This window comes from Phialemonium atrogriseum (assembly GCF_030411735.1).
Source record: "Phialemonium atrogriseum strain 8032-3 unplaced genomic scaffold QBC33scaffold_1, whole genome shotgun sequence".
Taxonomy (NCBI): domain Eukaryota; kingdom Fungi; phylum Ascomycota; class Sordariomycetes; order Cephalothecales; family Cephalothecaceae; genus Phialemonium; species Phialemonium atrogriseum.
The window spans coordinates 768,810-792,666 of NW_026848138.1; the positions used below are offsets into that span (position 1 = coordinate 768,810).

The 23,857-nt window shown below is 54.7% G+C and overlaps 10 protein-coding genes across 10 annotated transcripts; 4 read left to right on the forward strand and 6 right to left on the reverse strand.

Moving 5' to 3' along the window:
• The first annotated feature begins 217 nt into the window (after positions 1-217).
• On the forward strand, positions 218-871 carry QBC33DRAFT_520978 (uncharacterized protein). The gene has a single exon (XM_060426416.1). The coding sequence runs from the start codon at positions 391-393 to the stop codon at positions 652-654; it is 264 nt and encodes an 87-aa protein (XP_060288572.1). The 5' UTR covers positions 218-390; the 3' UTR covers positions 655-871.
• Positions 872-3,202: 2,331 nt separating this feature from the next.
• QBC33DRAFT_510232 (uncharacterized protein) lies at positions 3,203-3,656 on the reverse strand (the record flags this gene model as incomplete). Its single annotated transcript, XM_060425755.1, has 2 exons — positions 3,203-3,466; positions 3,552-3,656. 2 exons carry the CDS (start codon positions 3,654-3,656, stop codon positions 3,203-3,205), a joined length of 369 nt encoding a protein of 122 aa, XP_060288573.1.
• A 3,318-nt stretch (positions 3,657-6,974) lies between these two features.
• Positions 6,975-10,122, reverse strand: QBC33DRAFT_520992 (DEAH-box ATP-dependent RNA helicase prp43). Its single transcript, XM_060426417.1, has 2 exons — positions 7,488-10,122; positions 6,975-7,422 (listed from the first exon to the last, which is right to left on the reverse strand). The coding sequence occupies exons 1-2, from the start codon at positions 9,717-9,719 to the stop codon at positions 7,306-7,308; spliced, it is 2,349 nt and encodes a 782-aa protein (XP_060288574.1). The 5' UTR covers positions 9,720-10,122; the 3' UTR covers positions 6,975-7,305.
• An 86-nt stretch (positions 10,123-10,208) lies between these two features.
• QBC33DRAFT_520995 (methyltransferase-like protein) lies at positions 10,209-13,102 on the forward strand. Its single transcript, XM_060426418.1, has 4 exons — positions 10,209-10,445; positions 10,506-11,121; positions 11,255-12,708; positions 12,771-13,102. The coding sequence occupies exons 1-4, from the start codon at positions 10,308-10,310 to the stop codon at positions 12,948-12,950; spliced, it is 2,388 nt and encodes a 795-aa protein (XP_060288575.1). The 5' UTR covers positions 10,209-10,307; the 3' UTR covers positions 12,951-13,102.
• Positions 12,979-14,201, reverse strand: QBC33DRAFT_521000 (small nuclear ribonucleoprotein). Its single transcript, XM_060426419.1, has 4 exons — positions 13,742-14,201; positions 13,647-13,684; positions 13,401-13,556; positions 12,979-13,337 (listed from the first exon to the last, which is right to left on the reverse strand). Exons 1-4 carry the CDS (start codon positions 13,745-13,747, stop codon positions 13,268-13,270), a joined length of 270 nt encoding a protein of 89 aa, XP_060288576.1. The 5' UTR covers positions 13,748-14,201; the 3' UTR covers positions 12,979-13,267.
• Positions 14,202-14,608: 407 nt separating this feature from the next.
• Positions 14,609-16,451, forward strand: QBC33DRAFT_510235 (histidine phosphatase superfamily; the record flags this gene model as incomplete). Its single annotated transcript, XM_060425756.1, has 2 exons — positions 14,609-15,111; positions 15,173-16,451. The coding sequence occupies 2 exons, from the start codon at positions 14,609-14,611 to the stop codon at positions 16,449-16,451; spliced, it is 1,782 nt and encodes a 593-aa protein (XP_060288577.1).
• Positions 16,452-16,727: 276 nt separating this feature from the next.
• Positions 16,728-18,659, reverse strand: QBC33DRAFT_521004 (uncharacterized protein). The gene has a single exon (XM_060426420.1). It carries the CDS (start codon positions 18,460-18,462, stop codon positions 17,113-17,115), a length of 1,350 nt encoding a protein of 449 aa, XP_060288578.1. The 5' UTR covers positions 18,463-18,659; the 3' UTR covers positions 16,728-17,112.
• Positions 18,660-18,853: 194 nt separating this feature from the next.
• Positions 18,854-21,089, reverse strand: QBC33DRAFT_521006 (nucleoporin protein Ndc1-Nup). The gene is made up of 3 exons (XM_060426421.1): positions 20,881-21,089; positions 19,998-20,824; positions 18,854-19,942 (listed from the first exon to the last, which is right to left on the reverse strand). The coding sequence occupies exons 1-3, from the start codon at positions 21,020-21,022 to the stop codon at positions 19,019-19,021; spliced, it is 1,893 nt and encodes a 630-aa protein (XP_060288579.1). The 5' UTR covers positions 21,023-21,089; the 3' UTR covers positions 18,854-19,018.
• A 223-nt stretch (positions 21,090-21,312) lies between these two features.
• On the forward strand, positions 21,313-22,469 carry QBC33DRAFT_521007 (syntaxin pep12). Its single transcript, XM_060426422.1, has 2 exons — positions 21,313-21,717; positions 21,774-22,469. Exons 1-2 carry the CDS (start codon positions 21,433-21,435, stop codon positions 22,302-22,304), a joined length of 816 nt encoding a protein of 271 aa, XP_060288580.1. The 5' UTR covers positions 21,313-21,432; the 3' UTR covers positions 22,305-22,469.
• QBC33DRAFT_521009 (60Kd inner membrane protein-domain-containing protein) lies at positions 22,193-23,797 on the reverse strand. The gene has a single exon (XM_060426423.1). It carries the CDS (start codon positions 23,668-23,670, stop codon positions 22,480-22,482), a length of 1,191 nt encoding a protein of 396 aa, XP_060288581.1. The 5' UTR covers positions 23,671-23,797; the 3' UTR covers positions 22,193-22,479.
• Between the last annotated feature and the right edge of the window lie 60 nt (positions 23,798-23,857).

Here is a 23,857-nt window from a genome sequence, read left to right on the forward strand (position 1 = left end):
CCCTACAGTTCTCCGAAACCCGTTTTCCGAAAGGAATGTCAATCTAGACCTCTCGACACGAACTGGAAAGTCACAGTATTCCGTCTACGAACCTGTATCAGGTATCATGCTTGACGCGGATGGGGTGCTGTGGCTGCTTTTGTCGCCCGCCGACAAAGCCAGACCCGTCGGGGGAATGGGTTTCGGAACTTAACCCTAAGTATCTTGTTGGTTTACTGTCTAGTCTTGCGCTCATAGTCGTCCTATCTGCCCTCTAAGTTCGACTCGTTACCAGCGACGTCAGCTGCCGCTGCAAAGTGGTGCAGATGGAGTGGGGACGACGAGAACGGAAAGGCGGTAAGGACATCCAGTCATCATTCGATGCGTGAAGGTCTGCTACTATGAGTCCCGATGGTAAGAGCCTCTGGCCTGAGGTCGCTCGTCAGGGTTGTACCACTGGAATTCGTACTCTGGTCAAGGTGGATTGTTTTGGCGATGCGGATTCCCATCCTCAGGCGGAAGATACAGCGGGTGCTTGTTCCTTTTCCTCACGTCGACGGCCATGAGCCGATCTCTCCAGGTGTCAAGGGAGGGCGCAGTGTTCAGCCACAGACGATCAATCGCCGACATTTTATATTTTGCCCAAGATTCGCCTCGCAGGAATCACGTCAGTGAGCGAGGATCTTCGGGTTTCATACGGAAATGTCGAGATTGATTTGCACCTCAAATTGCTGCACTGTCACGCCTTCAGTACCCTTCACCTTGTCTTTCCTCCGCAAGCAATACCCAGTATCCACTCCGTGGAGGATGCCATCCGCTCCCAAAACCGCGTACGGCGACAAGCCTAGCGCGTCATGCAAGCATGTGATCCGACCAGGCGCATTAACTTGCCATCTTTGGGTTTTGCCCAGGGCATGGCAGGACGCCAACCCCCTCGTCCTTTACCTCGCGGTAAAAGACGCCCATTCCTCCCACCCCTCCAGAAACGGTCGGGCATGGAGACGAAAGCTCGATTTTTATGGACGTTTTTTGTTCGCGCGGCAATTCCCTCCTTAGCTGCCCGTTAGGGCCCGACGGAGAGGAAACAAAAACTAGTCTTTGCTGGCAGTGCTGTCACACGGAAAGAGCTTCGATTGACCGCGGTTCTGGTATGCTTGGTCGCAGTTCTGGTCGCCGGTTTCGACATTGATTGCATCAACGATGGTCGGCTTCGATTGCCGGTTGTTTGGGTGGCGAGTCTTGGTGAGCTGCAGCGGTGAAGACTGTACCATCTCCCGACCCAGACCTATCCGGACAACAACTGCTGGAGGCACAACACTGTGCCGGGACCCATCTTGAGTTGGTGTCAGAGCTTCGTGCTCGTCCGGCACTGTTGATTGTCCCTTCAGCTGCTTTAAATTTCGGTGGCTCGGGGAGGACTTTGGCTACTCTCATTCGGCCTGTTTGGAGAAGGACAGGCTTCTTGGGAGGTAGTCCTGGTTGTCCTCCCTCCAGAAATGGCGGGAGGGCAACCCCTCATCATTTGGGGATAAGTCACACCGTTCTTTTCGAGACTCCTGATATGGATGCTAACATAAACAGGTTAGGATTAAATCTGTCATCATCGATGCCGCTCTCACAGCATTGGCTCGCACGGAGACGGGCTTTGCGGCATGGTAGGTCAGCTTGCGAGTCCAGGCCTCTCCCGATCCGATGCCACGAACAAGAGTTTTCTAGATCCTCTTATCATCCCTGACTTTCGAGCTTGGCCCGGGCCGGTCTTGACGTCCACGACCTCCGCTACGTCTTCTCTAGTGCAACGCTAACCGTATCTTCGTCCTGGCAATCAACGGCATTGACCTGCCAGACAAGATACGGCTACTGTTGCATCCTAGAGAAGACATCACTGCGACTATGAGCCGCTAACAATTAGTATCCTCCTAGACTTACCTAAGTAGAAACGACTAAAGCGGAGGCTGACACGGGAATTCCGCTCGAGGTCATGTCCTCAGTGGCTGAGCGCATGCCATCTCCCACGTGGAAATGCAGCCCCCACTCTTACACGGTCCGCCTTGGCGTTGGCGCCAAGCGAGGCAACGGTTTGTTTCCAGAAGGTCGAGAACAGCTGTCACTCTAGCGGTCACTTCGGCTAGTCGAGACTTTGGATCACCTAAATCGAGAATCAGGTTATCAACCAGCTAGCCTCGTGCGGGCAGGGTTGTAGTTGACGACCAACCAATCTGCCTGGGTGTGCGTCATCTACCTGTCCTCGAGGAAGGAAAGTGGTCTCACTCTTACAGGAGTACAGATTATGGTAGTGTACTTCGGGACTCCACACCAGGGAGGGATGCGATGGCTGGCTGGCTGTATTTGAAATCGAACCAGCTTGCGATTTTCGTCTCTCACTAAGCACCTATCTTCCTACCTGGTCAGTACCTGAGCTCTTCAGTTGACCCTGTTTAGTTTGTCAAATTTAATGTCAAATCCAATGTGCATGCAATGCTCTGCTCTGTCTCTTTGTGGCGTTTTCCTTCATAGCTGTGTCAGGGGTTGTGTGTGGTTCGTAATAAGAAGAATCACCGCGAGACTCGTAGTGCTAAAATGTGACATGTCACGTATGTTCGGTACGGACCTACAACCGTGGGTTAACAGGCTACGGCTCCGCGACACCCTCACATGAACCTATAAACTGGGAGCCTGCTTGAGATTCTGTGGCAGCGTGGCCGGCTCGGGATTCAGGCCCTCCCTCCCCCACCAAACCCCCTCAAACCCCCCTGCCTGGTAAGACAGAATCTGCGAGGCAGGAGTTTCTGGGGAAATTATTGGCAAACATTCAGATACAGGGGTATTAAGTATTAGCTAACTACGGATAATGCACTTGTATCCTCCATGCGTGCTCCATGCGTACAGACCAAAACGGATGAATATTAAACAGGGATACGACGACAGACCCCCGCCCAACCCCCCCAGTCAAGCCAAAACCACTGGTCACTTTTTGGAACAATCTTGCCGCCCAGGGGGTACTGCTTTTGACTTTGCGCCCACACCCCAATTGCCGATAAAGAAACAATCATCAAACGCTGGCCCGCCATCGCGCGGGCCTTTTTTCTTGGGAGGCCACACCCATCGGTCCAGGTCCAGGTCATTACTGTGTCGTCAACCTCGTCATCATCAACGCCGTCAACTTGCCTCTTCTCTTCTCGTGACTCTCTCTCCCTCTCTCCCTGTGCCTAAGCAAAGCGGCCTAAAACCCTAAGTGGGTGTGGATGGCGGTGGCTGGGAGGACAATCCCGGGCGTGGCGGCGGTCGTCGTGGCAGATATCGGGATTAGAGGCGGCTGCGTCGCCTTGAGCCTGAGGGTCCAGTAGTTCCCCGGCTCGCCCGTGGCCACGATCTCCATCAGGGTGTAATGCAGCGTCCCGTCGAGGACCCTGGGCACGTATATCTCCCTACACAGGCCCCATGCTTGCGCCCGCGACGCGCTCTCGTCCGTATCTCGTCCCTCGGCCTGGGTTGGTTGGTTAGTTCGGTCTTGGTGAGGACGAGGCTCGGCAGTGAAGGAAGAGAGAAACTGATGATAAGAGAGGACTTACCAGGCAGGTCGCGCACGGGGTGTTATTTACCCAGACCCAGTTGGCGCAGTTGTGTGAGTAGAAGTACTTGCACCTGTACTTGTAGAAACCGCCGCTACCACTCATCTTGAGATGGCAATCAATCGCAGTGGGAAGTTAAACCGTGGTATATAGATGGATATAAACCTGCTCCTGTCCGCTGACAGTGAAGCGATGTGGGGATGGTGGAGGGCAGAGGCTGTGATGCTTAGACAAAGCCAAGCTTCAGGGGGTGGATGTAGCGTCCCTATCGAGGCTCCAACTGAACATCTAAGTCGACCGGGGAGATGGCGGGCGAAGGGGAAGGCAAGGAGATCAACACGGGGATGGACAGCTTATAGTTATGTAGTAACTGCTGGGTTGGGCCGCGTCTGGGGACTCCTCAAGTATCCATTTAGCTTAGTTTGGGTGGTGCAAGGAGATTTCAAGATGGGAAGGCCATTCTCCTCCGTCTTTTGCTTTCCCATTCGCGGCGATGGACGGACACAAATGATGATGATACATTGGACGGTAGCCAAGTGCCTGCGAGACCTGATTCCCGGAGCATTGTATTTCGTAAAGGGACAACAGGGAGACGGAAGAATTGGCTGAAGCCGGAGCAAAAAATGATAACTGACAGAATGCCAAAGTCGCTCCTTCTGCCGGCCTCAGTACCACGTGAAAGGGTGTAGACAAAAAAGGAGGCGCTAGCATGAGATGATGCAACCCCCTTTAGAATTTCCAATCCAGGCGGCGGGGCTCACTGCTCTCTTCAGTCCTGGGTGCTCTGGACCTTCTTCCCCTCTCCACCTCACCCCCCGCTAGGCTCTTACCCGCCACCCCCGGAGATACCCCTTCTGCCATACACAAGCTAAAGACGGGCCGTAGGCATCGCTACCATGCCCGCCAACCGTGCTGCCGAGGTCACACAAGGGGATGGATGGATGGCTCCAGTTGAGGCTGAAAGTCGACCAGACATTGGGTAGCGCCGCCATGATCGGCAGAAAAAGCAAAGGGGATTTCACCCATGATGAAGAAAAGCCGAAAGAAGCAAGCAAAGACAGGACGGCCGCTAGTCTAACGGGCTCCACCGCGCCAGTTTCGCCGCATGGATGACGAGATATGACTTACAAGATAATTGGGATTTAGATGTTCAATGGCCTGTCCCGAGCTTTGGGGTGTACGGCTGTCACATTCCAAGCATGAACATGCTGACAGCCAACCGGAAGCAAGAAATGAGCTCCTGCAGGATGCAGGCTGCAACTGCACTACACTGCACCTCCAACGTGGATCCTTGCAAAATATAAGCAGTAGGGGAAATGGGGATGTCAAGAAATAACCATACTTCATAACCATACTTCAAGCTGGGAGTTGGACTCGAAGAGCCATTGCTTGGCGTTTATATCCATCCATCTCGAAGACCTGACAAGATACATGGTACTTCCAGAGCTCTATGGTGTACCTAGGTAGAACTCCCTGGACACACACTCCGGCTTCATGTTCTTTCCCTGCCTTACCCGCTTGTCAAAACTCAAAAACCACGTCGCACAAGGTTTGATTGGTTATGGTCCCGCCACACCCTCGCCGATCTGCATGGACGTTGGAACTAACTAGCAGCCTGGCCGGTCAAGCAAATTCCTCGATTCAAGGGGTGACCCGAGTACCCGCCTTCTTTCGTCGAACCGGGGCATTTATACGCGAGTCCGAGTTCCAACAGCGGCTTTCACCAAGAGCTGTCATGGTCTTCATGATTGTGGCGCACTGCATGAAGGGTCTCACAGCCCTCCCCCCGACGAATCGTGATACTGTGATTACGCCACTGCAAGCTTTTGTCGGCTTCTCGCCGCCCTCCTATATTACCATCTCCCGTTGTGCGGCTGATCATACCGCCACCGGCTGTCTGCGCTGGGCTGGGCTGGAAGATGGCCGGAATTTACGCAGTCTTGCAATCAGCTGAACCATGCTCTTACGGCCGCATTATTTGGGGGCGACTCGACACTTGCCGAATGATGGGAACGGAATCATGCCGTCTATTCAGCCATGTCCAGTTTGGCTCACCAGTGCATTGGCCTCCGAGGATATGGGGATGGAATACCCAATGCCAAAGCAAGGAGTGGGAGGGGCCTGTCCAGCACTTCGGCCGAAGTGGCGCACACTTTGTCACACTCACTCACCCCGCAGTCTCGCCGGCTCGCCCGCCTTTGATGACGGCGCCGCCCACGGCCCCCTACCCTGTCTGGGGGGCCTTGAAGGCAGGGGGGCGGCCGTATCGTGATCGCGGAATGGGTTGGAGGGCAGATGCATGCAGCCGGCCCAATTGAGCCTCTCCTGTCACGGGAACAGTGGTCGATGCGTCTTCCGCCCCGGCCTCGTTTGTGAGTGCCGAGTGTCAATTGCCTCGCGTATGGAGCTAGGGTCCCCACCCAACCTGTTCCTTCATGCAGAACCAGTTCAAGGATGAATCCGTACGTAGGTCCATGGGCCTGTTTGGTTCGACAGCTCGCCAACCCACAAGCGGGTTGGAAGGTCTTGCAACTTCCCTATCCAGAGGGGAGAGAGGATTGCGCGGGGGAGACATAACTTACATGTGAAAAGTGTGTGTGGCATTTGTCTCCCTTGTATTTCCGCCGCGGGTGTAAAGGGGGGAAGGGGGGGGGGGGAGGGCGCGAGCGGCACGGACACATCAATACGCAGCCCGGGCCTATTCGACGACGACGACCAACAAGGCTGCGAGTCATCATCATCAAAGCAAGCAGCTAGGTTATTTCGAGGGTGATAGAGCAACCTAGTCAGGAGTGACCAACCGTCGCCGGGTCTTCTCCACCTTTTCGACCTCCTATTATCACGACTCATGAGTCCCTATTACGTTATCGCCCACACCACAAGTCTCACCGTCGAAGTCGCATCAACTAGATCGCACGCCAGTAGCTGCCAACAGCCACACCGCAAGACGACCGGGGGGGGCATGCACGCTTTGTAAAAAAAAGAAATTTTAAAAAAGAAAATATGACCAGATCGGGAGTCGATGATAGGCTAGGCAAGCCACCTGAAATAGACCTCATGCAGGGACCAGCGGAGGCGGGAGAGTAGGAAACAAGCCAACGACGTCGGAGACTAGCCACGCTGCAACCTGACTTGTCGTTGCAGACGCGGCGTTTCTTCCGGAATCTTGGCGGTTAAAAGGGGGGGGGGGGGGGGGGGGGTCCGCTGGTCTGTTGTTATCTCCATCGTTTGCAGGGTGGGATTTCTAAAAGCTGTCAACCGCATCGACGCTCTTCTTTCTGTGGAGGATGGACGCGAGGCCAACCGATATACTGGTTACCCCTCCTCCAGAGGGACTTTTGGCAAGTATTTGATCTCGACCTGAGAGAGTGTAACAGGGGACAACGTCGACGATATCCGTAGAGGCTCGTTTCGTAATGTGCCCGGCGGCGGCGGCGGCTGACCATTTCTAGTGTATTGTCTATCTATTGCATCAGGTCCAGGTGACTAACAAAACAAGGCCGTGAGTTGGCCCTCGGAGATGAGTGAAGCTTCACTATCTTTGTACAGATATGCATCTCCTGCGCACAACTACCAACAGCAAAACCCTGGCCAGCATGTGTCATCGTTTAGCAATTCGCAAGTGGTGTAGCAAATAAAGCAAACCCCACACATCAAGATATCTTCATCCTCGATGCTGGCCTACCAGGTGAACAGGAGGCCCCCCTTCTCCCAACTCCCAACCGCCGGCGCCTTTTCCGGAAACAGGGATCATCTAGCGGCCATCCTTTATGGCCTGTCTGCGCCGAATCTTCTCCTGGACACGCGTGAGTGCAGACTTGACCTCGCCCTTCTCGAACTGGTCGACGTCGTAGTAGGTGGGTGCGATTTCCTGCAAGAACACTGTTAGCGAAAAAGCTCGACCCACAGACGCGCTTCCCGGGAATGGGTGCTTACCAAGAGCCACTCGGGTCGGATATTGGTGACAGTCCTGACGTATTGCTTCGACGTGAGGACGAATTCATTGTACACGACCCAGTCGTAGGCGTTCTGGAGCACCGTGCTGGGGTGGATCATGACAAGCTGGTTGTCCTTGATCGTCTTGTAGACCTTGCTGCTGCTGCTCTCGCGCATGGCCACCTGCATGAAAAAGCCCGAGAGCAGGGCTCGGCGGATGTTGACGTAGTAGTTCTTGTCGTTGAAGGGGGTGCTCAGCAGCTCGACGCCGTGTGTTTCCATGATGCGCTTCAGCTGAGCACGGACGTTGTCCGCGCTGGAGAGGTGGCGGAACGACAGAAAGTGCTCGTGGCACCACTTCCTCGCGTCCTCGCCGCTGTTCTCGGCACCCTTAAAGGCATGGTACGCGTTGAGCAACGTTAGATGGTCGCCATCCGGGTGGGCGAACTGTTGCTTCATCTCGTCCGCCCGTCTCCGGTTGCTGGCGGGCCGAACGAAGATCTGCGGGACCGAGAGCAGAGACGTGATTGAGAGCATCTCGTTGGAGCAATAGAACTCCGGCGACGAGATCAACATCACAGCGAGAGCAGGGTCGAGAGGGAACTCGGAGGCCAGGCTGCCGAGCGTCGTCAACTCGCCGTCGTCATCCAGGCAAGCCAGATAGTTCAGCTCCTCGAGAGCTCTCATCATGGTCTCCGGAGCTGGAGGATCCATTAGATCGAAATGCACCAGATCCTCCACGCCCAGCTTCTTCAGCTCCAGCACCGTATTCGACAGATTCGACCGCAAGATTTCGGGGTAGGTCTGTTCGATGAGCTCCTTCTTGAAAGCCTTCTCCATATAGAGACGGAAGCACTTCCCGGGCCGTGTACGACCAGCACGACCGGCCCTTTGCTGAGCCGAGGCCTTGGATATCGGAGAGACCAGCAAGGACTCCACACGCGAACGTGGATTGTAGATCTTCTGCTTGCTGAAGCCAGGGTCCACGACGTAGACAATGCCGTCAATCGTCAAACTCGTCTCAGCAATGTTCGTCGCCACAATGCACTTGCGGCCAGGCCGACCACCTTTCCTCAACGCAGCAGGAGGCTTGTCAAAGATGCGTTGCTGCTGAGCCGGCGGGAGGGTGCCGTACAGGGGGTAAACCACCATAGGGCCGGCATCTGATTCCCGGATCATCTCGTCTACTTCGAGGTTGATTCGTCGGCAGGCGTCTTCGATTTCCTCCTCGCCTGTTAGGAAGAGTAGGATATCTCCCTCGGGCTCGCTGGCGTGGATCTGGAGCACCGTGCGAACCGCAGCCTCGACATAGTCCCGTTCCGCCTCAGGGGTGTAGAAAATTTCGACGGGATGGGTCCGACCCGGCACTGCGAGCAATGGCGCGTTGTTGAAGTATTTCTGGAATTTCTGGGCGTCCAGAGTGGCGGACATGATGATGATCTTCAGGTCCTTCCTGCGCTCAGATAGCTGCTTGAGCAAAGCCATCAGGATATCGGTCGCAAGGGTGCGCTCGTGGGCTTCATCGAGGATGATACAGCTGTAGCGCGACATCATATGATCGTGCATGGCTTCCCTGAGAAGCTGTCCGTCCGTCATGTACTTCAACAACGTCTTGGGGCCGGTCATGTTCTCGAATCGGATGCTGTATCCGATCTCTTCACCAAGCTGCACATCCAGCTCGTTGGCGACACGCTGGGCAACCGACATGGCCGCAACTCGCCGGGGCTGTGTACAAGCAATCAACTTCCCAGTCAGGTGGGGTAGCTCGTCGTAGAGGACGTATTGGGGAATCTGGGTCGTCTTTCCAGATCCTGTCTCTCCGACGAAGACAAGGATCTGAGTGCTGTGGTACATGTCGAGGAACTCCTGTCGCTGTTTTTGAACCGGGAGGTCTCGCCTTGTCTGGAGGATACGGAAATATTGCTGCGAGTGAGGCTGGCCGGTCCAGGGATTCAGTTCGCCATCCTCGAGTCCCTCTGCCTGTTTGGCAGTGGTAGCTTGGCGTTCAATGCCCTTGAAGGCCGACTCCGAGTCTTGCATAGAAGAACTCCAGCCATTTGACCCGTTCTCGTAGGTATGAGCGAGATAGGGATTGTATTTCTCGCCCTGCTTCGTGTCCTTGTCGTCGTCCCGCTGGGTCTTCGGGCGCTTCGCGTCTTGAGCAGACATGCTGTCGCCGTCCACACTGAGCCTCTTCTTCCCCCTGAAACCGCCGGAAGTATCGTCAGCCATCCTGACCGCTGACTATGATGCGCTGTGTAACAAGCCCGTGCAGCGTGGAAGTGGTGGTATGGGGGAAAATATTTACTTAAGATTTCAACTTTGCACAAGGCTGAAAATTTGAATGCGACGCCGGTTCGGGTGATGCTAGCCAATAGGAAGGTCACAGACAGGCTGGTTTTGCTATCCAGATAAGCTTGATAACTGAATAATGAGAATAATTAGGTACTTACCGGGACTCGTGTCAAGTTCGGGTCTGCTCCCCTATCAAGGACTCGAGGAACTTGAAAGGGAACTTGGAAAAGAAACGAGTGCACAGAAGCTTTGTAGGAGCAATTTCACTGCACGGGTGTTGTTTGTGATCTTGATGTTGACAAGTCGGTTTGTCAGTTAGGGGCTTGGAGATTTCTAGAAGTCGACCGACACTGAGGTGAGGATTAGGCAGGTACCTAGGTACCCTCCATAGCCTAATTTATTTTCTTTTTGGCTGCACAGAAACATCTAAGAAATGGTGTGAACGCCGTGTCGAAACTAGCAGAAGTCCACATTTTCTTGTTCTATTTGCTGTTATACCAACCTATCACATATTCACACGCGACCATGTCTTCCAGGGGAGAAATGAACCCGGAGTCTGAAGACTTCGAGCAGGGCAGGCCTTCCTTCTACATTGGCCAACATGATTCCACTCGGAAGGAGACACTCACAGATGCGCAGCAGGACCAGGTGTTGGACAGCGGTGTAAGTTACCTCTTATGACCAGGCTGACCAGACAGAGCATCCAACTAACAATTGTTGCAGTTCAACTTTGTGACAACTCCTGTCACAAACCAGCACTTTCACCATAGAGTTGCTGGCCTGTATAAAAGCTATCTTGAAGAACGGCAAAAATGGAGCCGAGATAGGGGACTCTCGGCCAGCCAGATGACCAACGCCTCCTTGCCACTACCTGTCGTGCCAACTCTGACTAACAAGGATACCTCTCTCTTTCCCAGCTCTTATATGGGCAGCCTTGTCGCATATGCGAGTCCCTGGATCGACCTGTGCTCTTCAGATCCAGTCATTGCAAGCATATCTCGCCAGGCCTTAAACCTTGAGGTTGCATATGCGAACTTTTGCGGCGTCAGAAGCGTTGTGATTCCGGGCCCAAGACGGGACGACAATGGAAAGGACATTGCTCTGTACGCTCGGGCTATCCAGGAGGCCCTTCTCGTGGCAACCCGTGCCAACATCATTATCCACATGCCCATGTACCGGGAGCCTGGTCTGGAAGAGAAGACTGAACTCCTGTCGAGTGTCCTCGGTAGCTCAAACGGAGGCCCTTCGGACTCGAGCAAGGAGGTCGACCTTTTCGGTGCCTGGAATACCTGGCATACGATACGAAGCGTCTGCGATTACGCCTCACGGCTGTTTGTCGGTGAGTTACCTTCATTCGCTCTGCGAAAAATGATCGGAAGCTTAGTACTTAAAGACATGAGAAAGCTATCTCAGGGACCGGCTTTGCCATCCCGGGGACAGGTCATTTGCATGTACTAATCAAGTATACATAGCTCTTCGGATACCCAGGCGCCTGCCCGAGAGAGACTTACAGGATCGGTGGTTTGCGGAACCTCTGCACTACCTTAGCTTTGGACCGAATACCTTTCAGATGAACCGGACTGGGAATCCATGCCTCAGCCCATCTCATCAACACATGGTCAATGACTATATGCGCCTCAAGAATGCACCATGGATGATCCTCTACGATGTCGGGCCTGATGCTGAGACTCTCGCTCATCTCCCCGACTCGACCTCTCCGCACTCGACATCTCCAGAATTTCCAACTCTGGCCGAGGCCAGCCAGGCTCTGAAGGAGAACCGGAGGCCCAACCTACCACCCCTGAATGCCCATGCCTCATACATGAAATATCTTGAACGGCAGCAAGCACCGTTCTCGGCACTTGAAACAGGAACTTTGACAAGCTTCCAGGATTGGCTTCAATCGCCACTCCAGCCGCTCTCGGATAACCTTGAATCAGCAACGTACGAGATGTTCGAAGGAGACCCGGTCAAATACGACCAATACGAACTCGCCATCACCGAGGCAATGGCAGAGTGGAAAGAGTTAAAGAAGCCAACGTCGTCAGTGCCCTACGAGGGGCATTCTGATCCAGAGCTAGTGGTCGCTGTTGCTGGAGCTGGCCGTGGACCACTAGTCACACGTGTCCTCCGAGCCGCTGAGCACACCGGAACCCGGATACAGCTCTGGGCGCTGGAAAAGAACCAGAACGCATATGTCTATCTCCTGCGGCAGAACGAGCGCGAATGGGGTGACCAGGTAACTGTTGTCAAGACCGACATGCGAGGCTGGGAAGGGCCCAAAGCTAGGGGACACGATAATGTCATTACCAAGGTGGACATCTTGGTGACCGAGCTGCTTGGCTCGTTCGGCGACAATGAGTTGTCCCCGGAATGTCTGGACGGCATCCAGCGCCACATCGCGCGACCGCATGGTATCTCGATCCCCCACTCGTATACCGCCCATCTCAGCCCCATCGCGACGCCGCGCATCTTCGCCGACCTCAGCGCACGGGTGGCCAATGACCCCAATGCATTCGAGACTCCCTGGGTAGTGCGCCTGTTTGCGATCGACTTCGTCGCACGCAGCGTGCCGCCCCGCTACCACCGCTTTCAGCAAGCGTGGGAGTTTGCCCATCCCGTTGAAGTCTCCCGGTCGGACGATGTCATAGCAGAACATGGCATGGCTGCAAAATATTCTCCGGCGGGAGGAAGCAGCATATCCGGCGCTGGAGGGGCCAACGAGCACAACGCAAGGCATTGCCATCTCACCTTCATGTGCCCCTCCGGCGGGGTGATTCACGGTCTTGCCGGCTACTTCGAGTCCGTCCTCTACGCGCCGCAGGTTGAGGGGAAGGAGAAGGTTGAGATGAGTACTGTGCCGGACCAGATCGACCGCAAGAGCAAGGACATGATCTCCTGGTTCCCCATCTTCTTTCCTCTCAGGGTGGGATTCCCCACGCACATAGCCCCCATATCCTTGCCGACATCTTACTGACCATGATGCAGAACCCACTATACTTCCCCCAGGACACCGAGTTGGAGGTTAGTATGTGGCGGCAGACGGACGATACGAGGGTATGGTATGAATGGATTGTTGAGGCGTTTACCTGGGTCGGACCCAACACGCGGGTCAAGGTTGGGGCTTCAGAACTCCATAGCAGTCGGCGGGTTGCATGTTTGATGTAGCAAGCAAGATCCATCCATTGTTTGGGGGTTTTGGGGGGCAGCCTTTTTCATATTTCTCCGCTATCTGGGAGATATCTTTAGAACAGTCATCTAGCTCCCTCCTCTATGGCCGTTGCCGTAGTTTCCTAGGACTGCCAGCATTTCAAGAGCACCCTTTGATATGGTGAAGATTGCGTTTGCAAACAACCCCAGAACCAGAACGCCGTACTGACCAGTGACAAGTGCTCCACCTCCCGTTTCAACCTTTTTTGAGGGTATCCCAGAAGCGCAGCCTGGCGGCAGCAGCGTGATGATAACTTCCACTTGCCCCTGCCTCCTCACCCTTCCATTCTCACATCCGCATTCTCCCCTTGGTCGGCGCCCCGAATCCATAGCACATTGTTGCACCTGAAATGCAAATTGTCAGCCCTTGGCTTCCAGCGACAGTGAGAGAAGGTCAGGCCAGCATACCTGATCAGCACCTGTCCGAGCGCACCAGTGCTCTTGCCATCGATGTACTCCTCCGTGTTGCTGAGCTGGATGTTCATGTAGCTGTCGATGCTGACGAGTCTGCCCTTGTATTCGGTCTCGCCCCACTTCAAGCGCACCAGTATGTCTTTGTTGACCCTATAGCCGGATTTGTCAGTGTCTCTGAGGCTGCGAGCACGGATTGGAACGAGGAAAGCCAGAGGCGAAGCCTGGACAATGGTGCCTTACAGGTCCTGCAGCATCGGCCGCGGGTTAATGGGTACGAACTGTGCCACATTGTCAGCTGAAGAAGACGCAAATGCTCGGGTAAAAATACAGCTTACACTCATGGTGGGCAGCAGCAATGCGGAAGGCAAAGTCGACTTTGTTGGATGTTTGGTTTGCTGCGGCGCGTGCAGAGATGGTACAAAATATTTTGGGTTCGTGCTGGCGGCCCCTGGATGGGTTTGCCAACTGGCAGCCTTTCTGAGGACAGGGTGACACAATCCGACCTGCAAAGGCAGCTATGTAGAGTCAAACTTCAGGTCAATTGGCCCCGTCATAACATAGTGGGTCCAGCAAATGCCAATTATACCGTTGGTTTCCCTCCTCCTAAACTATGAGCTCCTCAGACCTCAGTATTTTCCCATGCTGTTGAGGCTGCCTAGTATGTGTACAACTTGCTGATGCTCTATTGTTGCAAGCACTTTAAACTCCAAGGCTGCTGATTGGATCCAATGAGTTGCTCCACAATGGACGATCGGCCCCACTCTTACTCTTATCTCTGAGCTTTATCGTTGCAATCCCCCACCTTTGCATGCTTGACCCCTCTCCTCCGTATTAGGAGTCGAGCTACCCAGATACAGCTCTACAACAATGATGCAAGCATGCCGAGCTTCTTGCTTGCGGCATGGTGTAGTATCCTGCAGTGTTCAGGTTTAGCTTCCTCAAAATGAAGCTTCCCCCTTCCCCCCCCCATGCCGGTGGTCATGCTCTCTCTTCCTCGTACTCCCTCCGCGTCTTCCTTCGTCGCGCATCCTTCTTCTTTCTCCATCCCCTTGGCTCCCCTTGCTTGATGCGAGGGATGTTACCCTTGCAGTGCGAGACCATATATCTCTCTCTTGTCGGCTGGTATTATAGGACGTAATTCCTAACCACATCTTTTTGGCTCCTGCAGACGCCGTCGCGCCTCGTCTACCTGACCTTGAGCCATGTCTGTGTTTGCTCTAGTAATCTTAGCAGCGCTGCTCCCAAGCAGCTCTGCACAGGTTCCCGTCGGGCATGTCTGGTCCGCTGTCGCATATCTCTTCCATGGCGAGCGCACGCCCTCGCAGCTTTCGACATCGCGCAGCCTAACTCCTCTCGGGGCACAGCAGATGTTTGCTCAGGGGTCCATCTTCCGCTCTCGATACATAGACAATGGCAGTTCGGGTGCTGATCAGAACATCACTCAAGTGCTGATCGAAGGCATCGAGGCCAATGCCATGGACGCGTCTCAGCTGTCGATCCTCACAACTGACGACCACTATACCAGTGCCAGTGCTTTCGCTTTTCTGCAAGCTCTCTATCCGCCGACAACCGAGACTTTCGCCAGGGGCGCCGGAGGAATAGGAGCCGCCGAGCTTGCCAATGGCTCCATCGTCGACTACCCTTTAGATGGATACCAGTATCCCGATATCAACGTTCTGTCTGCCCAAGATCCTGACTCTGTCTGGTGAGTTACTGACAGTTGACTTGCCATTGCGGTTGTGACACTCATATGCCGAACCACGCAGGATCGAGGGCCACGTAGCCTGCGCCGAGTACCAAGAGTCTCGTCTACTCCTCGCTCATGAACCAATGGTGGACCAGATCTACCAACGAAGTCTCGCCTTCTATCGGGATCTATGGGGGAAAATATTTTCGGATGCCTTCCCTCTCAACGCAACACATTTTTATAACGCCTACGATCTCTATGAGTATGCCTCCTATAAGTACAACCACGACAACAAAACCCATGCCGAGATCACGGAGACGGACCTTGCTAGGCTCGAAGTGTTCGCCTCAACCCAACAGAGGTACCTCAACGGTAATCCACAGGTTCCCGGCCTTGCCCCGGGCGACACACTTCGCACCATTGCAGGCCGAATGCTTGCCGCCAAGATCCTCGCCCAGCTCAGGCTGAACATGCAGTCGTCGGGATCTTCAAAGAAATTGAACCTCATGTTCGGCTCCTTCGAGCCCTTCGTCGCCTTCTTCGCCGTCTCCCGCCTCGCCAACGGGGCGTCGGCGGATAACTTCGAGCCGTTGCCTAGCCCGGGCGCGGCCATGGTTTTCGAGCTATTCTCCACAGACGCCAGCTCGTCCTCGTATCCCTCGACAGACGACCTCTGGGTGCGATTCCTCTACCGGGACAACAATCTGGCCGGCGCGCCGTTCGTCGAGTACTCGCTGTTCGGGTACGGCAACTCGCAGTCCCGCATCAAGTTTTCCGACTTCGCCACCGCCATGGAGGCCGTTTCCGTCGCCAGCGTGGCGCAGTGGTGCAATGTCTGCGACAGCCTCAGCTTGTTCTGCGCCGCCCTCGCGGAGAACTCGAGCGGCGGGACGGCGCCGCCGCCGCAGGCTGCAAAGCAGCGCAGGAGAGGGGTCTCGCCGGCGGTGGCCGGCGTGATCGGGGCGCTGGTCGCGACCGCCGTCCTCGGCCTGGCCGCGGCGGCAGCCGCGCTGGCGGGCGGCGTGCGGATCTACCGTGCGGATCGCGGGCGGCGACGCGGCGCGGCGCTCAGCGGCGGCTTCAAGGGCGCCGAGAAGAAGGCCAGCGACGCCGATGTCGCGCATGCTAGGAGCGGCGCGCGGCACGAGCGGACGGGCAGCTGGGAGCTGCGCGCGGGTGGGACCGGGGCGGGGGCGGGGGAGGGGGAGAGCGTGGCGACGACGACACGGGCTGGCGCCGTGGTTGGCGCCCCGGAACGCGCGAGCTCCAGGGCGAGCTCGAGGGCTGCGCGGGAGGGTGACGACGATGATGTCAGCGTCATGGGCCACACCCCGGTGACGCCGCGAGAGAGCGTCTAAGGACTGTTCTCCGGTTCCTTTCTTTCTGCTCCGGAGCTTGACAATTGCTGGAGCTGAGTGTGTGTGTCGAATGGTCACTGTTCGGTTGGTTGTCCTCTTCTGGCATTCTCTTGACATATACCCCCCCCCTTTTTTTTTGCCTTCGTCCTGTCACTTCATAACGCGGTGTTCAAATACCCGGTTTTGGTCGAGTAGCCCGGCAACCGGCGTTCGGTTTACATTCACCCTAGGGTTTGGATGCTATAGTATCAGAGGAGTTAGGGACCGTCTTTTTCGGACTGGAGCTTCGCGGCGTCTAAGGCGTCGTCCTGTCAGACAGTACACTCGCTGGGAGATTTGCATATCTCTGTGACCGATATTCTTAGCTAGGCGGACTTACTCTGCAATGTGGACTCTGGAGAGTTCAAACCAAGGCAGACTTGATCCCTATCGAAGCAGCCTGTCCTCGTGAATCAAGGTCTCTGCAACAAGTACGGCGAGCCTGCAAATGGGGGAGGTTGGAGGATTACATTATTTCGTAGAATTACAGTTAAACAATATGGACACTTATATAGTTGACATCCAACCTTGGCCCTCACTCCTCTATCGTGCATTCGTAACCTCATCACGGTCATCATAGGGGACCAAATCACCCGCACGTTCCACGCCCGACATGACCCTCTCACCGCGTATTCGTGAGAGCCAGCACATACGGCAGATCCGTCGAATCTTCTCGCTCCGACAGTCGGATGACAGAAGCATCTGATCGCAGGCTCGAACTCGAAGACTGGCTGATCGGATACGGATGTCTCGTCTGCGCAAAGGTGTTCGCGCTCGACGACCGCGACAGTGCCGTCTGCCTGCTCTTTGGCGTCGTGGGTGCGGTGCGGTATTGGAGCCCGGTGTTTGCGGACGAGTTGCGTGCCGGTAGAGACGGGCGGTGCGAGCGTGAGATGGCTGTGGTGGAGCTGGTGGACTGGGAGATATTGCTGTCAGGGCTCCGTCGACCACCTTGACGAGGCCGGGTTCGTGGCGTAGAAGGGTTCGCCCCAGGCGGTACGTCGTTGTCGAAGTCGCTGTCTGATGGCGCTTCAATATATGAGGAGTCCTCGTCCAGCGTATCGAGAACGGCTGGATCGAGCGGGTGCATGCTCCGAAGGACCTCGGCGAAGAGGTGCATCAGGTCGCGGAAGCATGTATTCGAGATGGGCTGGTTTGAGAAACGCGCAAACTCGTATTTAGTGATAAAATCTGGGACAATTTGTGTGGTCTCCAGGACATGAAGCTCCGCGAGATGTGTCAGGTAGTCGCGCAGCCCCATGCTCTCGGGCCGCTGTAAGAGCGAGGCGGCGTCAAGGTCCAACGTCGGTTGGTCGTTCTGGAGTTCGCGATACGAGGGAGCCAGCGTAAGGGCTTTCGCTTCGATAAGGTTCGGTAATTCCATTACCACAGACTCATACTGGAGATTGGGAAGGTCCGGCGAGGTCGGCGATGCCCATCCTGGATGTTCAATCTCGCCCCACACAGGTTTGTGCGGTGGAAGACTGATGCCCATCTCATCTTCTACAGTGGCTGTTTTCTTGAGCTTGAATATGCGCTGGGACTTCTCCTCATCTTGAAGCTGGGTGGATTTGACGCCTTCGTCTCCACATTCCGAGTTCTGTTCGGAGAAGACCAGAGGGACGCGTGGCCGGGCTGCGTAGGCAATAGCGGCGCTCCTACTCAAGCCGGCGACTATGATCTTTCGTACATGCTTATTGACGTCGCCCTTTTCGACTGGTACCCATGTCTTCGGAATGGAGCTAAGGACAGATCGATTGATGTAAAGTCGGGTCGCGTAGATGAAAGCGACAATGAGGATGGTTACGAGGTAGCAAAGCGTGATGACCAAGATATTGTAGAATTCCGAGTGAATGATGGATTTTCGAATGACGTCTGCTGGAATGAGGAGGAGGAGCAGGACAAGGATGAGGTTGAGAAAGAAGTAAAGGGACCTGTAAATAATGCGGGAGGCGAGGGATGCTGAGGACATCCTGCTGGAGCTATCGAGGGCTGGCTACTCCGGCCCAGCAACCCCTAGGATGACGAGGACACAGCGCGCAGGGCGAATTAGAGAATAGATCTATCATGGCTGGGCAACTGCTATTATTACAGCGTGGAAAGTAAAGTGTGAGAGATGCCGCTGGGATGGCGATGAGGGCACATAATTGCGAATTGTAGCTATCAACCTAGCTCAGGTTGACTGTCATGGGAGCCATGGAAAGCTCCATCTATAGGAATGACGAGCTCTCGTGCACGGGCCAACACCACTTTGCCAAGACATTGAAATCTGGCACGTGAGACGCCTGGGGGAAGCACCAAGGATGATGATGACTTCAAGGGGAAGGATAGAAAAAAATAGAAATAGAAATTAAATAAAAAAGGGGCTGCGAGGTACAATGTCAAGGGATAACGCAGCAACAGCAGAGGTAATACCAAAAAGCACTCGGCGAATGTTCGTCATAATATTGTACAAGTTCATATACACTTCATCTAAGCTGACCGGCCGTCCATCCTAGGTGATACAAGCTAGCATTTCGCCGATCCAGCTACCGGATCTGTCTCATCTCCGGCCCTTGAGCGGCCCCATCACTATTTTCGGAGCCTGCTGCTTCTTTGGCAAGCCGCATATCGGTCAAACTCAGGCGCAGGTCCCGCGCATACGGCCCAAAGCCTTCTATAAGTTGGCTCAGGCCGCCCCTTAACGCCTCCAAGATGGTGTCCACCTCCGGGGTTTCCTTGTCCTTGTTCACGTCCGTCCAGTGCGCCGGGAGTTGCGCCTTGAATGCGTCAAGCTTCTTCGTCACCGACGTAAGGGCGCGTATTATAGTCGAGACGTCCCTCTGGACGTTACCGTACTTGTCCTCCTTCAAACTGTGGACTGCAAGCTGGCTGAGCGCGTTGACAGCGTTGATGTAGAAGCTGGGCTCTCCGTAAGGAGTTCCGAGCACCACTGTCGCCAGGCGCCTGTTGAATTCCTGCCGGAATGGCCATCCCAAAACCGAGTTCAAAAACGCCAGGGCGACGCTCTTGAATAGGCTTTGCGGATCATCCGATCCCGTTGCCTCCCGCTGCATCTGCAAAAGCCTATCCTTCGCGTTAGCCATGGCCTTTTTGGCCAAAGGACTCAGTTGAGAAGCCTGCCCAGGGGCTGTTGCAACCTGAGTGACGGCTTTCTCAACCTCGTTTCGGAACGTCTTGCTCTGTGGGGCAGATTGAAAAATCTGATCTTGCTTGGGAGGCTGCGATAATCGCTTCTTCTCGTCCACCACAGCCTCTGTGGGCGCCGAAACAGGGGCTGGAGGTTTGGCATAGTTGTCAATCCTTCCTTCCATGCCCTTGATGACGTCGAGGCAAATTGCATACACCTGAGACCACATGGGTCCGTCCTTCCGGTCGATGTCCTCGTAGATGGCTTTCCGTCTTGCTTCATAATCTCGAGCGATAAATGCCAATTCCCACATTGCAAAACCCTAGGCTTTTTAGTACATACTGGAGTAGATGGAAGTAGAAGAGCCAAATTCTTACCCGAATAGACAGCTTTTTGCTCTTTAGGCCGTTTAGCAAGCTTCCGTTGGGGTCTTTTGACTCGGAAGTCAGAGGCTTCCCGTTCTTCAGAGGCTCCCTGACTAGGAATATTGAGAAGGCGGTGTTGCCAGCCAGCCAGACAAATGAAAGCATAAAACCCGCCAGCAAACATTGACATAGGAGCCACCAGCTGAATGGTAAAGAATTCGGTACCATGTTGGTCTTCGGCAGGTTGTAGAAGGGCCGGAGGAAGAACATGGCTGCGCGCCAAACAAATCCGCGGATGAAGATAGGGTAGATGAATATGCTCAGGAAAACAGCAGCCAAAGATTGAGTGCCCGCAGCTATCAGCAGCCCGGGCAGTTCGTCTACGAACCGCTTGAACTGGCTTGCCGAATATTTCCCGTCTTGGGCAGCGCCTCCATCCTGCGGTTTCACGGCACCGAGCGACAGCCGATCGGTATCTTTCAGCAGATGGAGGAACGCCTCTGTGACGCCAAATATGACGAAGTGGTATGTGAAGTAGAGAGGCCTCTCATTCAACCTCGCCCTGTCACCGCTGTAATATGTAATCCAGTCAAGTTTGTCTCCAGAATAGGACCAGAGGTACACTTGACTAAAGAGCCATCCGGAAAACACATAGGTCACAAGGGCCTCGAGGGTTTGGAGCTTGAAGACATTCTGTGAGAACGTCTGGAAAGGAGAATCCGAAGTACGGAGCCCCACATGATACTGGGCGATTCGGAGAATAATGATCGAGAGGCCGCATATGGAGACGAAGAAGGCGCGGATCCCGGCAGGACCGATGGGAAACCAAGACCAGAAGTCTTGTGTGTTTGGTCAGCTATGGCGGTTCAGAGAGGTAAACGTAGGGTCAACTAACATGAATTCCAGTTCGCCAACAGAACCGCCTCGAGGTAGGCTATCGCCAGTAAGATGGAAGCGGTGGTTGAGAATCGTCGATGAAGAGCTGGCTGAAGGAAGTCTTTATATGGCGCCCGTCGGACTGTTGCTGCTGGCGCCATCTTCCTGCATTGTTGTGGGAAGCGAGTCGCCTTCCTACTTGTTTCTAGCACCAGAGATGTGTGGTCCTGGTGTAAATAATGAAAAAATGGCCGAACGGAGTTGCGATGGTAACACGCGCCTCAATTGGCCCCACCAATAAGGCTATCATCACATGACAAAGATAGTCACTGTGGCTGGTGGGTAGAAAACTGATGTGATTGGCTCACCCCCGTCCATCCGCATTACTTAAGCACGTACGTCACGAGGCCCCTACACAGGTACCTACTCTGAGGCAACTCTTCCAAGCCAACCGCAGATCACGACAGTCCATCAAGCATTCGCTCTTTCCATTGACACTTGTTGCCTAGAATTCAGTCCTTCATTTCGAAATCTACGACACAGCATATTGACCTCCTATTGCGTCGCCACAATGTCCTTCGACCAGTTATCGTCCCTCGAGGAAGGGCGGCGCAGAGGGGGAGCAGGCTACACCGACGACCCCGACTTCCAGCGCCTATTGCAAGAGCTGAAGAACAGGCTCTTCAAACTGAGCGGCAACAACCAACGGCTGAGGTCGGAGCTAGGCCACCTAGGGACCCGGCGCGATACCCCGCGCGTCAGAGAACGGGTCCACGAGTTGCTGGAGGAGTCGCGGAACCTGTTCAAAGAAGTTGGCGAGGGGGTCAAGAAGGTCCAGACATGGGAAGATGTTACGGTATGATGAACTGCACCGGTCACTGTTGACACACCTGCCACTGACATCGATTCTAGGATACCCAGAAGTATCAGCAACAGAAGGTTTCACGGGAACTCCAAACCTCGCTCTCCGAGTTCCAAGATCTGCAACGACAGGCGCTCGAAAAGCAGAAGGCATCAGTGTCCGCGGCGCGGACCGCTCTCGATTCGGAAGGGGGCGCTGGTGCAGAGGGCGGGGTATCGAGCCCGCAGCTCCTCGAACAAGAGCAACAACAGGAGCTGGCGCGGCTCGCGCCGCAGGATGAGGTCGATTTCCAGGAGGCGCTGATCATTGAGCGCGAGGAGGAGATACGCAACATCGAGCAGGGCGTCGGCGACTTGAACGTGCTGTTCCAGCAGGTTGCGCAGATCGTCACCGAGCAAGGGGACCAGCTTGACACCATCGAAGGCAATGCCTACAATGTCCGGAACGACACTCAGGGTGCCGATGTCGAATTGCGCAGCGCAGCGCGGTACCAGAAGAATGCAAGGAGCAAAGCTTGCTGCTTGCTAGTGGTCCTGTTGGTTATCCTGACCATTATATTACTTGCTATCTTCGTTGGGTAGCGGAAGGCTGGAGACACGGTCTTCCCAGCGTAATTATGTTTTTTCCCCCCGGGTTCTGCGCTCTGATATTTCCTCCCAGAGGGCGTTGCAGGGGTTCCTTGAGCAAATATGACTTTATTATGTACTGTACATTCCAATCCAATGCCGATACATATATACACAGAGATCAAAGCTCTCAAGTACGTGGTCGAGGGATCAAGGATTCGGTCCCTGTACACTGCCGTATTTTAGATTTGGGCATCTTCATGAATCGCCCGATGGCTTCGGTCTGGATGTAGGTTATTGCCGCAGAGGAGACCCAATAGAGGTGCAACGCAGCCGGCAGGTCCATCGTCACGGGGCCGACAACCAGGGCCACCCCCAGCAGCGCCCTTTGAAGTCGGCCATGGATTTTCGGCCGAGCAGTTGTGACTTCGGTGTTTCCGGGCTTGGGAGCTTTCTGCTCTGATTTGGTCTGGAAATTGAAGAGGGCCTGAATCCCCGATGCCGACCTAGGCAAAATATTCAGGACCAAGATGGCGGAGAGGAGGAAGGGAAGGATGTGAAGAGGATCAGGGGCCATGAGATCGGGGAACCACAGGCAGCCGCCCGTTGCTAAGGAGGGGTCAGACCCCGGTGGAAAACTGCTTGATAGCTCCGTGAGGGCGTGATCCTCGACTTGTATGACGTCCGTAACCGATATGGCGTCTGGAGGATTTGATGAGGCTGAAGCTGCTGCTGCTACTGTAGCATCAGGTTCCGGCGTTCCTTCTTCCTTGCGGCCAAAAACAAGGCTTCCCAACAAGCCACGGGGCCCTCCGCATAACCGCCTCAGAGCCTCGATGCCCGTTAACCAGAACGGGAAAGAAGCGAAGCTGATGTAGTTCTTCCATCCTTGGACGCCAAACTCACTGTAGAGTCTTTTGGACGTCTTTTCAAACCTCGACGTGACCTCCTTCTTAAACTCGGGTGCGGGCATTGCGGGAAGCCGAGCAACTTCCTTGCTGTGACGGACATGCCATGCTTGGAGCAATGGTGCCAGCTTCGCTCGACGCTGGTGGATGCGTTGGGTATAAACAGTCAGGGGCAGCCTTGCCAGGAGATTGATGGATAGAGCGACCAGGGGGATAGTGAGGAACCAGGGAGCTCCAGTCGTCAGATGAAACTCCGTTATGAGGTGTTGGGTGTTACTGATGGCGGTTTCCAGAACTGGAATTGCGGAGAAATGCCTCCGGCCTGGGGAGCCTGGAGAGGCTGGAAAAGCTGTGAGCCTCCATGGCGCACTTGTTGGTCTGAGGCCAATGAAGCAAGCAACTTGCCATCGGTCGTGGATCAGCTGCCAAGCTGGTTTGCCCATGTGAGGGCCGAGGCGAGTGCCAATGGTCATGGCAAGGCACCACTGAGAGCTGCAGGTATCATATAGATGGTGCAGCCTTGATTTCTCTTTGTTCTAGTGACCGCATCTTTTCAACACATGCAGAGCTAGGTAGGGGTCTGTTTTCGAGATGTCATTCTGCGAAAGGCAGTGATTAGGTAACTGCAGGGAATAAACATGGTATGCTCCTTGGTCCGAG